General features: G+C 35.3%; 1 protein-coding gene across 2 annotated transcripts; it reads right to left on the reverse strand.

Annotated features, from left to right (window-relative positions):
• Nucleotides 1–5,474: 5,474 nt before the first annotated feature.
• On the reverse strand, nt 5,475–17,737 carry LOC122077291 (protein YIP4b-like). 2 transcript variants are annotated; one of them, XM_042643188.1, is made up of 4 exons: nt 17,545–17,737; nt 16,649–17,196; nt 6,041–6,115; nt 5,475–5,976 (listed from the first exon to the last, which is right to left on the reverse strand). In XM_042643188.1, exons 2-4 carry the CDS (start codon nt 17,147–17,149, stop codon nt 5,716–5,718), a joined length of 837 nt encoding a protein of 278 aa, XP_042499122.1. In that variant the 5' UTR covers nt 17,150–17,196; nt 17,545–17,737; the 3' UTR covers nt 5,475–5,715. The 2 variants fall into 2 exon arrangements, with proteins under 2 accessions (XP_042499122.1, XP_042499121.1); XM_042643187.1 differs by having other exon boundaries at nt 16,649–17,236; nt 17,545–17,736.
• Between the last annotated feature and the right edge of the window lie 70 nt (nt 17,738–17,807).

Consider the following 17,807-nt stretch of genomic DNA (forward strand, 5'->3'; position numbering starts at 1 on the left):
AGGTCCTTGTTCATAATTTGGTAGTATTATAGCCTGTGCTATTTTTTGTCCTGTTTTTACAGTATGTGCTGTTTGAGTAAAATTTCTTATTATTACATGAATATTATCTTCATAATCAGAGTCTAATATTCCTCCTATTATCATTAGTCCTCTTGCTACCATACTAGATCTTGTTTCTAGTTTTATCCCATATTTTTCTGAAATGGAATATCTTACTTGGACGTCTATTATTGTAATATCATTAGGTAATAAAACTGTTTCTATAGGTGAAAAAATATCATAACCTAAAGATCCTCTTGTCGATTTTTCTGGTTTTATTCCTCCATTTTCAATTATCTCCATCCATTCTATTTTTGGTTCTTCCAATACCATTAGATCATGATCTTCTTTATTTTGTAGTTGAGCCTTTAATATAGTTATTTCGTCTTCTAAAATCTCAATCTTTTTAGTAACTATTTTGTCCTGTAATTTTACTATCTTCTCATCAATCTTCTGAACAACCTCTGATTTATCTAAGCAATGCTTACATCTCTCTTCAAAGCATTTTTCACATTGATATCTTACTGTTATCCATGGATATCCTTGACACTTTTTACATGCTATATCATGTGATCTTGATCCATTTTTCCATCGATGATCATTTTCTATACATGTATTTGTTAAAACACATGTATTTTCTAAATATTGTTGCATTACACTTGGTATTTCTTCTTCTTCATTTTCATCCTCAAGATTTGGATTAAATATTTCTATTGATACAATACTATATATTGATTCTGTATCACTTATATCATCTTCAATATCTATCAAGCAACATTTTGAATCTTGTACCACTAAAGATCTTTTTGTATCCTCATTTATCCTTCTTGGATACTTTGATGCCAAATGATCATCTCTATCACATATAAAGCATCTCAGCTTCCTCTTATAGATTCTATCTGGATCATACATCCTAGCATGATGATCTTTGTTCAAAAATGGTCTTCTTGCATCTGACCTTCTAAGGTAGTATCTCTTCTGAGGTCTTCTATTGCTATAACTTCTTTTTTGATATCTAGGTCTATATTGTATTCTTTGTGGCCTAGCTTTTACATTTTGTTTTCTTCTATAAATATCTTTACCTTCTTTTCCATATATTTGGGGAACGTAAATATCTTTACAAAAATTATATTATTCTCTTTGAAATTGTTGTTGGATTTGTATAGTTATACATTTTTCTTTTAAGCATTTTATAATATGTTGTATTCTGATACCTATATTATCATTGTCTGGGTTATCATTTATAGGATGCCATTTTTATCTTATCTCTTCTCCTAACTGTCCTGGCAATTTTTGGAATAATTTATCTTTTATTGATTGGGTAAAATAGTTTCCGCTTATACTTGCAAAATAATAATATTCCTTTAAGAAACTTTTTACATATCTATAATCTGTTAAAACTAATCTTTCTAATTGTGCTAAAGCTTCTGTTTGTTGTTCTATTCTAGCACTATTAGGATATTTTCCTGTTGCTAGCATATGTATTTTGTTAACAAAATTATATGGGTTTGGTCCAAAGGCTTTTAACATTCTGATTTCATCTGGGTATTCTACCTTATATCTTTCCCAATTTGCTTTCATAGTTTCTCCTAAAAATGTTTCTAAATATTGGTATAATTCATCAACTTCCATTTGTTCTTTAAATTGTAAACAGTCATTTATAACTTTGTTTTTCCATATATCAAGTACTAAATCTAATTTTTTAGGATCATGATATCCTATATTTAGTATCTTTCCAGATTCTTTTTTGTCTGCAAATGTTACTGGTTCTTCTATCGGTAATCTTTTTCCTCTAGGCTTATAATATCTAAAATCATCTTTTGGTTGTCCTAACTCTGTAGGTTCTAGTTTCCATCTTGGTCTATTTCCCCATGCTATGTTTGGGTTATTAGGACCATATGGTCTTGTATTATCATATCCTCCTTCATTCATAGCCTCTATATTTTGTAATTCTTCTATGTCAGATGCTAGACTATCATTGTCATTTATTTCTTCATTGATTAATATTCTAAGATCTATTTCACTAATTTCACTAATTTGATCTTTAACACTTTCATTTTCTTCTTCTATGGATTTTCTTATAATAAATCTATCTCCTCTATCAATTAATTCTTCATCTTCTGTCATTATTTTTTATTCTATTGCTAAATTTTCTAGTCTAATTTTGTCTTCTTTAGTAAGTTCTATTTCATATTTTCTTTTATACAGTAATGTTCCTATTAATCCATATTTATCATGTTGTTTTAATATTTTTATTTCTTCTTGTGTTATTATTCTATCTTCTATTACAGTTGATGAAATATTCTGGTTTTCTAAATCTCTTATTAGTCTTTCTCTTTCTTCATTATCTATAGTATCTGTTGAGCTTCTTTCAGCTCCTGGTCTTGTTTCATAATCTAGAAATCTTAACCTATGATTATTATTACTATCTTGATATATTAAACTATTTCTTGGTACATAAACTGTATTTGTTTCACTATCTTCTGTTATTTTATTTAAATTCCATTCTTGTCCTGTTAATATTGTTGGGTCTATTTCTGGTGGTTTTAATAATTTACTTCCTTTTAATCCTATTCCTTCAATAACTTCTTCTATAGATACTTTATAATTAGTTGTAGAGTTATTTGTTATTTTTCCTATTAATCCTATACACATCATGATATTATCTCCTTTGAATGACTCATATCCTTTTGTCATAACTTTTATTTTTATATATTTAGGTAATTCTTTTATTTTTAATTGAAAATCTGGGGCTACATAATATAATGATTTATTATTAGACAAATCTACTTCTGTCATAGCTATTAAGGCTTGTTTTAATTGGGTTTTAGTATCCCATCTCTCATCTATTAAACATATTAGTACTTTTGTTCCTACTTTCTTTCTTGCCAATCCTTTAATTCCTATTATAAATAATCCTAGATGAAAATATCTTTTATTTGTTATTAAAAGTTGCCTAATTGATTCTTGGCTTATTACATCTATGGTTTCTACTTCATCATTTGCAACAGATAGAGTAACCTCCTGATATCCTGGAAACAAACTAGTATCTCTTAAGAATCTATTGTGTGCATATAACTGTCTTGGGTCTATCATACGAGCTTGTTGTGTACTGAATCTAGTTATATCAGATTCTATATCTACTACATCTTCTAGTCTTATATCTTCATTATTACTATTACTTCCACTTCCTCTCAATATTCTTCTTATCATACTATCATCGGTTGTATTCTGGGGTCTTGTATTATTTTCTTGTAATGTTCTACTTCTTCCTGAAAATGATCTGAACCTATTCATTTTAATTTATATGGTTTTATTGAAGTTCCTTCTTCTAATATTTTTTCTGCTGGTATAAAACTTCCACTAAAAGGCTTTTTTGTGACTTTGGTACTATCTCCTGATGTAGATATCTTTAATCCACTGAGTTTTTGTCCTATATCATCTAATTCTTTAGAAATTTCACTATTTTTATTTATTACTTCTAGTTTCTTTAATATTTTTATTAATCCTATTATAATTAAATTATTTTGGACTATTAATATTTGGTCGTGGGATGCTGTTGGTTTATATTTTGATAATCCTAGATTTTCTATAGATAATCCTAATGAATAATCTTCTAGCAAGCTTCGTAATTCTGTTATCTCTGGTTCTAAACTCATTAATAGTTTTAAATTTCTTATTCTCCTTTGCTCTTTTGTATAATCTCAATATTTATTTATTATAAAATTTCAATAAATCTTCAAGATTTTTAATTCTACTTTCAAACTTATTAGTTATCTCTAGGAATTTTTGTTCTATCCTTTTTGATAATCCTAATATTTCTTGTGTTAAAATCTTATTTGATTCAGGATCTGTTTTATTCTTTTTTAATAGTAGTGTAATACTTTGGTTAATATAGTCTAAATTTTGTTGAGTTTTATATGATGATAGATCTTTTGTATTAGGAGAATTGAGAAAATTATGGTTTTCTAATTCTTTAATTATCTGTTCTTGGTTCTGATTTAATCTTTCTGTTAATGATATATTTAAGTCTATTAGACTATTTATTATTTCTAATATGTGATCTGGATTATTACTATGTAATCTATGTCTGTGTCTTATATCAAATCTGCAATCTAATTTATATCTATCAGTTGTGATTATTTCTGTTTTTTCTTTTGGTATTTCTAAATTTAAATATTCTAATCTGTCCAGTTTGTTAAGCTTCTTGGTAAAGCTAATAAAGGATAATAGTTTCTATGTAATCCTTTCCACTGATTATATTTTAAAATTTGTCTTCTATATTTATTAAGTATTTCTTCTGGAGTTAAACTAGCTTTTTGTAAAATAATTTGTTTTACTTCTTCTGATAAATTTCTTAATTCTTCTGAAGATTCTATTATTGAGGTACAATAATCTTTATATTCTTCAGAAACTATAACAGATAAAGAGTTTAAATCTAAGTATTCTAATCTAAAATAATCGTAATGATAAATTCTGTTATATTCACTAGTGAGATATTCTATAAAGCTAAAATAATGTAAATAAACTGAAAACATAAACTTTTTATAAATTAAAGAGAATTATAAATAAACACTGCTCTGATACCAAAGAAAATTTAAGCCGGAGACTACCGGTTCAGTTGGAAGACCGAAAAGAAATTGAGAATTACAGAAAGAAATTTTAGCTTGAGCACAGGATGAGCGCAGAGAAAGGAAAATCAAAAGAGTATAGGGTTTTCTATAGGGTTTCGAAAAAGAGCTTATATAAAAAATAAAAAAAACTCTTTTTTTTTTTTTCCCTATTGTAAACCATGTGTAAAGTGTCCATACCACTTCACAGTTTCAGAAAGGTATGCAAAAATATATGTATTGGGGAATCTTTGCACCTTCTTCAACCTGAAATTGTAAAGTTGTATGGAAAATCTGACCATGCGATTGGAAGACCTAAAGTTACCTTAATGAGGTTGCAAGGTGCAAAATAACTGTGCAACCTTCCACATCCGTCCAACTAAAGATCCTTTCCCCTTTTGTGGATGTGTAAATTTTTATGAACTAGTGTCTCATTAGACTTGCAGATAGGTTGTTCCTCGGGTGAAAATACCGTGGAGGTGTAAATTTTACCCATTGCTCCAGTTTCTAATGTATCTATATCTCCCGTTGGGGAGGATCATATTTGGTTTCAGCAAATTAATTGAATACATGAGAATTGCACATGGCAGTGGCTGGAGCCTCATGCATTGGGTTTGCATGCCCTTTTTATTACATGTCGCGAGTTTGAGTTTACAGAATGTTATTGGATTTCTTCAATCTTATAGAAAGGATTATGGAAGATAAATTTATGCCTCTGAAATAGTAAATAAATAAAAAATCAGAAGCAATAGTAATGCCGCCATCTCTCTCCCTCCTAATTCCTTTGAGCCATTCAGCATAGAAAAAAAAAAAAACAAAAAAACAAAAAAAAACACTTCAAATCTCTTCACCAAACTATTGCAAACCATAGAATACAGCTGTGAAAATACCAAACTTACACAACTATGTAAGCTGACAAATTTAAATCTCCCATCATTAAGTAGATCAAAAGTTGGAACAAAATCAAGAAATCGCACATTAGATGCAACATAACCAGCATGTCCAGTGCTAATACCTGCATTTGAACCTCGATGGCTGATATGATCAGTACCCACCCTTTGATGCCTTAGTTGATGGCAATTATCAAAAAACCAACAGATATATACATAAGGAAGACCGGGTAAAGTGCAAGGGCTTTTCTCCTGGGGTTGACAGCAGAACTCATAAATGGATATGCTGCCCAGGAGCTCCATGCCAATGTCACACAAACCACAACCACCTTTATTATCACATTGTCCTTCAACATGCAGATCAGGGCTCCAACATCAAGAGGGAACAGGCAATAACCAAGTAGGCTTAGACTCTGGAAGAAGATGATGTGCCCACCCTGAAACAGCCAATACAAAACATGAGAGATCCACACACACACACACACACACACACATGCTTACCAGCAGTAGAACATTCAGTGTCAGAATTATGGCCCCAGCAGCAAGAAGTGCAAAAGCAACTGCAAAAACTTCAGACTGCAAAGAGAAATGGAAACAAGAAAAACGTCAGAAACAACATATCATGGAAAAACCTTATTTTTTATTTTTTTTTTAACATAAAGTAAACTTCGTAAAGCAATATCATTTTTCATCAATGAGGGCAACAATTTCTCATTTTCATCAATTTATGAAAAACATATTTAGTAAACAGATAGTTCCGGACAAAAGGTAACCTCATTTCTAGGGCTCATCCCATGCAAAGAATGTTTGTCAGATTGACTATCTATAGACAATCTTAATCCAACTTTGAACCTTTCTTTATCTCAACACAAAAAAACAGCCAACTAATAAATGATAAGGCTCACACGGATATAGCAAGAACACCAGACATACGTAGTTCGCTAGTGTGGCTACGTCCATAGTGCAAATGACTATTTAGGTACAACCCAAATCCAATCGCAATATAATTCACAATACAACATTTAGCAGCACCCACCGCAAGGAGCACTAACCCCGGGATTTATGTAGCACCCACTACAAAGGACCACCTACACCCAACTTTATTGTTTAAAACAATCACCTAAAGCCTGGTTCAACAAGCTCAATTCAATTGTTATTTAGTGTGGTAGTTTTGGTCGGGTATGTCGATGACATTATCATATCTGGGGATCATGCATCTGGGATTACAGATGTAAAATCCTATATACATCAGCTTTTTTCCAAATGAAAGACTTGGGTGCCCAAAGGTGTTTTCTTGATATTGATCTACTACAAAGTAAGAAATGTATTAGTTTATAACAAAGAAAATATGTGTTAGCCCTCTAATCCGAGACTGGTATGCTTGATTCTAAATCAGTTGACACTCCTATGGATCCACACCAGAAGTTTGGGTCAAGTGATGACAAGAAATTTTAGGACAAGAACCGATATAGAAGATTAGTAAGGAAACTCATTTACCCAATTATTACCCAACCTAATATATCCTTTCATGTTGGTGTTATTAAAAGATTAGTAAGGAGGCAGCACGTCATATCATAAAGTATCTAATGAGGGTCTCTAGGAAAGAGACTCATTTATTGACCTCATCAACATGTTGGCCTCGTTAAAATTTGTAGACAGAGCTAATTCTGACGGTGATGGAGATCTATCATAGGATGTACATTTATTGGTGGCAATCTTGTCACAGAGAGAAGCAAGAAATGAACAGATGTGGCTCGATCCAGTGCTAAGGCTGAGTATGGGGCTATGGCTCATACTGCAGCTAAGCTGATGTGCTTGAAATCACCACTTCAAGAGTTGGGTTTCCAGTCACCAAGTGTATGAAATTTTTTTGTGATAGTCAAGCTGCTATCTACATTGCTAACAATCCGGTATTTAATGAAAGGACAAAACACATCAATGCCAACTGTTAATTTGTGAGGAATTCAGTTAGGAGGAAGTTGATTGTCACTCCCATTTGTTTCTTCTACAGATCAGCTGGGTGATATGTTAAACAAGCCTCTGTTTAGTCCTGTTTTTTAAAAAATGTTGGGTAAGAAAAGAAAGAACATAAGGTCTTTCATTCAACAGAGTCATTCAAAGCATCTGAATCACACCGTGCTGATCCTAAGATGTACGAGCAAGAGGCAGAAGCCGAAGATGACACAGATGCTCAACTTGCGATCGCTTGCAAACCACAATACTCCCCTAGACAAACCTTGAACTTTGCTCTTTTTTTTCTTAATGCAGTGCTAACCCCAAACCAGTGAAGGCCAGTGGAAAATCAGCACGCAACAAGATCACAGCAAAAAGGAAAAAAGCTGATTTAGAAGAAACTTGTCAATGCAGTTAAAACAAGATCAAATAGGCCAGATATTCGGCTGGATTCTTCTATTAGATAAGTAGATTAACTCATCAAAGTTTGACAAAAATCCAACGGTTGGATTTGAATATACTGAAGTATCCTACTTTATGCAGGAGCAATTCCTTGGACCGGCCCATACCTGTTGGGGAATCCATATAAAGATGAACAGGGTCCACTTGGGTTTGGGTTCAGTAGGATATTTAGTTTATTTTTTAATAGGGTCTTAATTAGTTGGGTTTATCTTGTAATTTTCTGCCTTAGTTTTAACAGGCTAAGTATTGAAAGAGTAAAGAGTCCAAGTTAGAGTCCCGTTCTAGTTTTAAATATTAGTGAAGGGTGATTGTTTCAGTTTTAGAGAAGTCTTTAAGTTATGTTCTTTATATACCATATTGTAACCAAATGATCGTTACCAGAATGGTACAAATCAGGTTGTGTGACCATCTTCTCATATCCCTCCTCTGAAATCTCTTTTCTCTCGTTTCTGAATTTCTTCTTCTTCTTTTCTTTGATGTTCTCTCAATCTGACTCAAGCCTTCTTCTCTCGGTGAGTTCCCCTCTGTTCCTCTTCCTGTGGAATGGTAATGTCAGTCCAACTGTTTTGGATCGATCTTTCTCCTTTCTTCCCAAAATTTTGTGCGCTGCATCTGCCGTTGTGGATGACATAACCTATATAACTTGGTTCCATAAGAGTGAGTTTATGGTGTTATTCAAACCTGTGTTCAAACCAGAACTGAAACCTCCGCCTGGGTCATTTTCAGTAATCTTCTTCTTATTACTGGTACTTTGGCCGGTTAATGAGTTGGAATCAGCAAGCCTTCGAATTAGGGAATTCCACCTGAATCTCAGGCCAAACCATGGCCTTTGGGTGAGTTCTTCCCTTTGAAATCCAAACACTTTCTGCTGGTTTTCTGGGTTTGACTAAGGTTGAAGAAGATAAGCATGTGTTGTTAATTTCTTTCCATTTGTTTGATTTCCCAATATACCCCTCTTTTAGATAATCATGCCCCATGTCTTACATTTGCTTCCAGGCCTGTCCTTGACAAGTAAATACTAATTCCTATTAGATCCTCTTTGTCTACCAATTAACATTAGAAAATCCTGGTTACTACAAGATTTCCATTGCCCTTCTATTATTTGGACTTTTTTTAATTGGATGGGCACAATCCGAGTTGGGATTTGGAATGCTGGATCCACATCAATTTCTATCAGAGCCGAAATCCTTTAATTTCAATGATATTCGACCCTAAACTCATTACTCTTCTAAAGAGGCTTAAGCAAAAAATTGATGATGGATTGATGGATATTCGATTGGATTTTCGGGGATTTTGATCAGATCTTCGAGAGCTTACTAATAGTACTCATTGCATCTATGATAAGGTGTTAAGCATGATATAAGCTTTAGGCGATGGGTCAATAGCCACAGAAAACATAGACATTGGATGTGATGATCACAATCAACTGAACAATCCGATCAAGGTGGCAATTGAAGAGTTGATCAATGGTTTGATTGAAGTTGTGAAACCCCACAATCAGATTCCAAATGAATAGACGTTTTCCAACAACCACCAAGAGATCATGATGGTTGATCCTGAGATGCGCTGGATCATCGCCCCCTCAAAGTTGATTATCCCACTTTGATCGAGTGGTGTTGATCCTCTCCTTTTTTTCAGAACTCGTGGTTGAGTTTTTCTCAACACTTAGGGAGTTGGTGGAGGTGCAAGTTGTCGGGCCGGCCCAAACCCGTTGGAGAATCCATATGAAGATGAACCGTGTCCAAGTGGGTTGTGGGTTCAGTAGGATATTTAGTTTATTTATTTATTAGGGTTTTAATTAGTTGGGTTTATCTTGTAATTTTCCACTTTAGTTTTAATAGTCTAAATATTGGAAAAGTGAGTCCAAATTAGAGTCCTGTTTTAGTTTTAATTTTAGTCAAGGATTAGAATTATTTGGGTTAGGATTGTTTCAGTTTTGGAGTAGGAGTCTTTAAATTATTTTCTTAAAGTACCATATTGTAACCAAACTCAGATTTGGAGTGAAAGTTTTGAATGATGGTTTGTTACCAGAATGGTATAAATCAGGTTGTGTGACCATCTTCTCGTCTCCCACCTCTGAAATCTTCTCCTCTCTCGTTTCTGAATTTCTTCTCTCTGACGTTCTCTCAATCTGACCGAAGCTATTTATGTATGGCTGGCTACAAGAAGTATCCAACCCCATATAGGATCAAATAACTCCAACACAAGTACTGGGACTGGTACACTAATTACCCCAAACCAGAAACAGAACTAGTAAGAGCCTATTGGTTAGGTCAGAAAAACTTCAAACAAACAGCAACCAGGTAACCAATATATCCCAAACACATATGCAACAATTAGAACTTAAATAATACCCAGAAGCAAGCCCTAATAACCTTGGATCGATCCCCACAATAAACTGAAACAGGGAAAGATTGAATCATTGAATAGACCTGAAATATGGAAATTTTAAGGCAAAAGGAGAAAATCTAGTACTCACAAACCAGACCAAGAGACTGGCCCAAACGCTGGTCCAGTTCCCCTTGAATAACTCTCAAAATTAGGGCCTGACTGTATCAATGTGATAAGGTCTTCAAAAGATGAGCTATGATGGCTCAGAGATCAGTGAGTTATAATATCAAACCGCTTCCCAGAAATTACTCCTTCAAGCTGCCACAGGTCTGTGAAAAGAACAGCACCAACAGGGATTGATGAGATTCTTCAAAGCTTATGATCAGCCGGCAGATAGAACTTGGAGCACACCAGAAAACAGAGCACTAAAGACAAGAGAAAAGAGAAGAAATCGACGGAAGGATGAGAAGGGGGACGAAGAAGATAGGTTGATCAAGCCTCTCACCCTCTCAAAGTTTTAGGCATCTTGCCCCACTCAATCAACTCTCTCAGCCATGGAGAAACACTCCAATTTTATTAACTCAAAACTTGTCTAAAAGCTTACAATGGTTGGCTTTAAATAGGCAAAGCGAAAGACTTATAAAATGGAAATTTTTGAAAATAAATAAATAAATAAATGAAACTACTACCTAAAGCCTTTCCCAAACTCAACTTTCTTGACAAGAAGGAATAAAACAAAAAAGGAAACTAAGCATAAAAGAAAACAATATGGACCAAATCACTGTTCACATAAACAGTAATCTCAGAGTTCAAATGTTGGGTGTCCTACTGATGATAATCTTCCCTTTCGAACTCGGAGGTTCATTTTGTTATATCTACAGATGGTGCTTGGCGATCCACAACTCATAAGGGAGGTCGCAGTGTTGTGATTAGGGACCATGAGGACAGGTTTATTATAGCTAAAAGCAAGTCTGGGACTAGTGCTTCTGCTGCAGCTATGGAAGCTGAGGATTAGCATGATGGAATTCTTGTTGCCCACGTGTGAGATCTACCTGCTTTAGTTGTTTTAAGTGACTGTCAATCTATCATTAGGGTCTTGACTTGTAATATCTCCTCTCTTGACAGGGCAGCGAGAGTAATAGTTGAGGACATCATGTCTTTGTTGTCTTTCTTTAACTTTGTTGATTTTCGTTTCTTTCCCCGATCAAACAATTGGGAAGCTCATACTTTAGCCCAGGGTGCTTCTTTGTTAGGAATCTCCCGGGTCTGGTGGCTCAATCCACCAATCTGTCTTGTAAATAACTGTACTCCTGAAAGGACTTTTTCCTCTCTTCATTTTCTCTTTTTTTTTTTAACTTTAATTTTTGTCCTCTTCTTCTTCATGATCTACATAACTTCTTCTCTAAGTGAATTTCCCTCTGCTCCTCTTCCTGTAAAACGGTATTGTCAGTCCAACTGTTTTGGATTGACCTTTCTCCTTTCCTCCCAATATTTTGTGTGCTTCTTCTTCACTTGTGGGAGACAACCAGTAAAACTTGGTTCCGTAAAAGCGAGCAAGTTTAAGGTGTAATCAAACCTGAGTTCAAACAAGAAACTGAAACTTCCACCGGGGTCAGTTTCAGCCTTTAATCTTTTTATTACTGGTATTTGGCTGGTTTATGAGTTGGGATCAGTAAGTCTTCCAACATTTGTTTAATTTCCTAATATACACCTCTTTTTTCCAAATCGTGGCCTCTTGGGTGAGTTCTTCTTCCCTTCGAAATAAAAACCATTCCGCTGGTTTTCTGGGTTTGGCATAAGGTTGAAGAAGATAATAATTGTGAGTTGTTAATTTCCTAACATTTGTTAATTTCATAATATGACCCTCTTTTTAGATAATCATGTTCTGTCCCATGTTCTTATATTTGCTTCCAAACCTGCCCTTGGACAAATAAATACTAATTCCTATTAGGTCCTCTATTCTTTACCTACCAATTTAAATCTTAGAAAATCTTACTTATTACAAGTTTGCCATTGCCTTTCTATTATTTGGACTTTTTTTAATTGGGTGAGCCTATAGGCAATGTGAGTATGGGTTTGGGACCACCAGTTCCCATCACTAATATAGGTAGAAGACTGAAAACCCAGGAAATACTAGATTTGACGGGTAAGTTCTAAGATTTCAAACCAGAATTCAACAAAGATGTTAATTAGAGATTCACTCAGATAATCAAAACTAGATACTAGAAACTTGAAAACATAAATCAGATCTAAAAGTTTCAGTTTGAGGAAGTTGAATAGAACCAGGATTCCAGAATCGATTGGGTTTTGCGGCTTAAAACTGAACTGAAACTAAAACAGAAAAGAAAAGAAAAGAAATACTAGAAAAAATAGAAAATATATGATCAGGAATCACCACTTAATACCCAACAAACCTTGGAAGACCACCATGGGTCCTAAAATCACCACCAGGGAACCTACTGAATCACCACAATAGGGATCCTTTTGAATCACCATAGAGCCGAAGGCAAAAGGTCAACTTTCATTTACCAAATTCATGTGCAGGGTCATAACCCTTACAAACCTTACAAACCTATATAAAACACTCAAACCAGAACTCAAACTAGGCCAAAACTCCTCCAGCCAATAGCTAACCTTGGAGGAGGTGGTCTTTAACTAACTAGGATACTATAAAATAATGAAGAAAACAACTTGAAACAACTTTGGTCTCATGGAGATCTAATCCAGCCCAACTAAAACCCTTTAGCAAAAATTAAAATTAAAGGAATAGGACCCATAACTAGACCCACAACTTAAGAAATAATGAATCCCGTATTCATTCCTCTAACCCCTATTTTAGGCCCATTAAAGTGGCCTAATACAATAAAAACCATTGGACCAAAGGCCCAACATGCATAACCCAACCCAAGGCTTATTTCCACTCAAATAAGCCCACTTTTGTGATTTATCTGAATCAATTCTCCCCCTACTTGAAAATAACTCGTCAACGAGTTTTGAAGTGATGCCAATCAGATTCACAATCATTCCTAAATCTGGAACTTGGCTTCTCTTGTATAATGAAATGAAAGTAGGCAACCCTCTAGAGTCCTTTCATAGCTCTGCTACGAATTAATGCAGTTGATGAGGACATCACTCCAGGATTTAGGACTTATCAAAGGAGGCACAAACACATGCTACCACATGTCACTTCATTATGGCTAGATGACCAGCATTATTTGTAGTCTTTTATTACTTCTTTGTATTTTTATTTGGGCCAGACTATCTTATTTATTTGCTGTTTGTGTTGTTATCTAGTAGTTATATGGGTAATTATTTTAGGAAAAAACTGCCTTTTGTTGTGCAATGTTATGAAGCCTTTGTACTCATAATGACAAGACAATGAATGAATGAATAAATGAAAGCATTTTGGAACTTTGGAGGTTATTCTCAGCAGCATGAGTGACCATGTGCAATTCTTGGAGTGAATCCAAGATGGTGTGAAGCCAAAGTGATTTTCTACTTTCTTCTCTATCTTCTTCTTCTTCCATCCATTTCTCTCTTTCAAACTATATTCTTACAGCAGACCATCCCTGTTTGATCCCCCAAATCCATTGCTGTTTGTTCCATCATATTTCTCCCAACCTCCATTTCATTTCCCGAGAGCATTCTATTATTTCTTTCAATTACAGCAGCCCATAAACTGCAATAAACCATACTTGCTTGGCTGGAATAGGACTAATTGTGAAGAAAGATGTGGTATCCTAAATTTCTTTTGACTCTCCTTGGCCAAATCTCTAATAAACCCAATTTAACCTTCTTGCCTAGACTTGATTATTGCGTAATTTCTTGTCAGTTCTTGTATCAGTCCCATATCTCCAATTTTTATCTCAACTGCAGCCCCAAATAAATTGGATATTCTTTTATCAACAAGGAGGCCTTGACGACATAATCTTTGGAGTTAGGAAGTGATTCAGCATTTATTCACAGCTTTCTAACCCGTCGGACAGCAGAGGAAGGTACTGACTGATCTATCATGTTTCTCTTATTAAAATTTCCTTTCCATATTTGGCACAAAATTCTGCACATATGATTTTATTTATGGCTATCCTTATTAAGAATTTCTGCATGTATGCTGATATATGAGTTGAATACCCTTCCCAACCTTCTTACCTTTTTTTATAGGTTTCCCAAACCTGTCCTACACCAGCAGTGCTAACCACAAACCAGAAAAGGCCAGTGGAAGATCAGCTAGTGAAAGGGTTGCGGGAAAAAGGAAAAAACCAGATTTAAGAGAAAACTTGTCAATGCAGTTCAAATTGATCAGATAGGCCAAATATTCAGGTTGATTGGTCTACTAGGTAAGTAGAATAACTCACGTTTGACAAAAATCCAGTGGTCGGATTTGAAGATACTGAAGTATCCTACTGTAGGTAGAAAACTGAAAACCCAGGGAAATAGCAGACTTGATGGGCAGGTTCTAAGATTTCAAACCAGAATTCAACGAGGATATTAATTGGATATTCAGGAAGGTAATTGAAACCTGAAATTTGAAAACAAAAATCAGATCTAGAAATTTCTGATTTGAGGAAAGTTCAATAGATCCAATATTCTAGAAATCAATTGGACTTTGGGGTCTTAAAACTGAACTGAAACTAAAACAGAACAAATGGAAAATATATGATCAGGATTCACTATCAGGTCTGTAGGGTTGGAATCACCACCAGTACCCCAACCTTGGAATCACCACCTGGGATCCTATTGAACCACCATAGTTGGAAGCATCCTGGATCACCATAGAGCCAAAGGCAAGGGTCAATTTTCATTCGTCAAATTCGTGTGCAGGGTAGTAAGCTCTTGCAAAGTTTTATAAAAGACTCGAAACAAGACTCAAATTAAGCTAAAACTCCTCCAGCCAACAGCTCAACTATGGAGGTGGTCTTAACTAACTAGGATATGATAAAATAAAGAAGAAAACAACATGAAACAAGTTTGGACTTGTATTGATGCAGTTAAGGATGCTCAATTGGGCAAATTGGGCCTTGGAATACTTTCTTTTGGCTCATGGATGGGTTCTATAGGCCAATTTAGATTTGTAATTAATGGATTGAAATTTTTAGCCGACCCCATTAAGTTGGGATAAGGCTTTGTTGTTGTTGGATTGAAAGTAAGAGTACTCTTGGATTTAGGTTCTGTTTTGGGTTGTATTAGTATAAAAAGTTAAGATTCCTAGAATACATTACTTTCTATTTCTTGGTCATGAGTTTTTTCATAAATACATGAAAACTCTACTTTTAGTTGAAGAAAAGGAAATGAAGAATTGTAGTGGAACTTTGGTAGCCAAGGAATACTCTCCTCTCTTCTACATCTCTTCCCCCACCTCCCTGGACATATCGATCAGTCTTTCTCTTTCCGTATCAATTGGGTTTCTTTTCTCTACTCTTCCCCCAACGGTTGGCTCTCTTGCTAGCCTGTTGTCTCCCTCTTTCTACCCTTATTGACCTCTCTCTCTCTCTCTCTCTCTCTCTCTCTCTCTCTCTCCTTCCTTACACCTCCACATCGATCTATCTTTCTTCCCATATTTTATCTCCCTTCTTCTCTTCTTTAATTCCCCTCTTTCCCCATCACAGGCTGCTAGAACATACAATTGAAAGCTTCTCAGCCCCTAGTTTCTCACAAAATATTTCAGATCTGGACCCGTGATGCAACCAATCGAATCCTTGGTTCCTAATCTGGGATTAGGGTTGGTTAGCTGCATCAACTTTATCCCTGGTAATTTCAGCCAATTGTTTTTGACTCTTTATGAGAGAGTCTAAAGATAAAAGCAGAGCTGCAAATTTTCCACATTGAAGTCCTTTCTTGCTGAACTTATAAAAGATGCAGAGGAGGTTGTGGATAACATATTGCCTTTCTTTGATGCCAACTAAGCTTCCATGTTGCAAATCTAGGGCCACATCTTGAAGTTTAGGGGGGAGAATTATCTCTATATGTGTATATCATGATGTCTGCAGAAAATTTTCTATTATGAGAAGGAACACATTTCAAGTTCATATAACACAAGGCTCCCCATCGGACACAAATTGGCATTTTTGAAGTGCTTTCCTGCTGAATATACTACATAAGTAAAGAAAATTATGGACAACAAGTAGAAACCTTTTGGGGTGCCAACAAAAAGCTATCATATGGAAAATCTATGAACCCATCTAAGAAGTTTAGGAGGGAGGGAGGGAGGGAGGGAGGGAGGGAGGGAGGGTGGGTGGGTGGGTGGGTTGGTTATCAATTTACCATTCAGAAACACAACAGGGTTAGTGATAGTAATTCCACATGCATAATACCAACATTATCACCATCTGAAAGAAGAAAAACATTTAAATCTACGAAACTCACCTTCTTCACAGATGCTGACCAAGACAATGTAAGACCGAGGAACACAATAAAGAAAAATGGCCCCCAAAGATCCCAATCCCGCAAAGCTTTCCCAGGGTCTTCACGAAATGGGTTAGGGAACACCACAAGCTTCAAATTACTAACAATCCGAGCCATATCTCTCTTCACGGTATCCCACACAGGTTCCGTCAGCGTGTTCGGGGGCGAACCAAACCCACTGGAAGAGATATTATGGCTACCATTCGACTGAGTATTGGTAGAAGGCAAGGCAGGAGGAACAGGGATATTAGAAGACTTCTGTTGTGGTGGAGGAGGAAGATTGGAAGCTATAAACGGAGATGAAGAAACAGGAATGGAGGCTCTGGGAGGACTGGGTGGTCTCGCAGGGAGCACTGTAGCAGGGCCAGACTGCACACTGGCATTAATAAGGTTCTCGATCTCATCAATATCGGACTGGGAAGAAGGGTGAAGTGGTACGGTATCTCTATGCGAGTGCGACATATTCGCATACGAAAGCTTCTCCCAATCAAATCAAAACAAGAAAATATCTCCAAGCAAAACCCCAAACTCAGACAGATCTAACAAAACCTGTAGGGAGAAAGATCAAATCGACATAAGAAAAACAAGCAATCGAATCGAGCGAGAGAGAATAAAAGATCCAGAACAATGCAAATGTATCTGAATAAAAGTTACAGAGAAATGGAAAATAGTTTAGTAAAGATCTAATCGAACATTTAAATCTAACCAAGAAATGAAAAAGCATGTAGAGATCCCCAATAAGCAATAAATTGTCGTTACAAGGGAATAAAAGACCCGAAGAACAAATACAAGCTGACAGTAATAGAGAGAGAGAGAGAGAGAGAGAGAGAGAGATTACCAAAAGGAAGAGGTATTACCTTCCTCTAGTAGGACGCAGAGGTTGCTCTGCAACTGCCATGGAATTTGGAGATCTCGCGGTCGTTTTGCATTTTCCCTCTTTTCACTACCAAAATACGTCGACTCGTAGAAAGAGAGAAAAATAAGGAAAAGAGGGGAAGATGCAGGGAATGACGTGCGCTCTGGAGTCTGAGTCTAATGATCTGGAAGACTTCTCTCTCTTTCGTTTTTTACTTTCTTTTCTTTTTATTTTCTTTTTTTTCTTTTCTTTTTTTTTTTAAAT

This window comes from Macadamia integrifolia, chromosome 4 (assembly GCF_013358625.1).
Source record: "Macadamia integrifolia cultivar HAES 741 chromosome 4, SCU_Mint_v3, whole genome shotgun sequence".
NCBI lineage: Eukaryota > Viridiplantae > Streptophyta > Magnoliopsida > Proteales > Proteaceae > Macadamia > Macadamia integrifolia.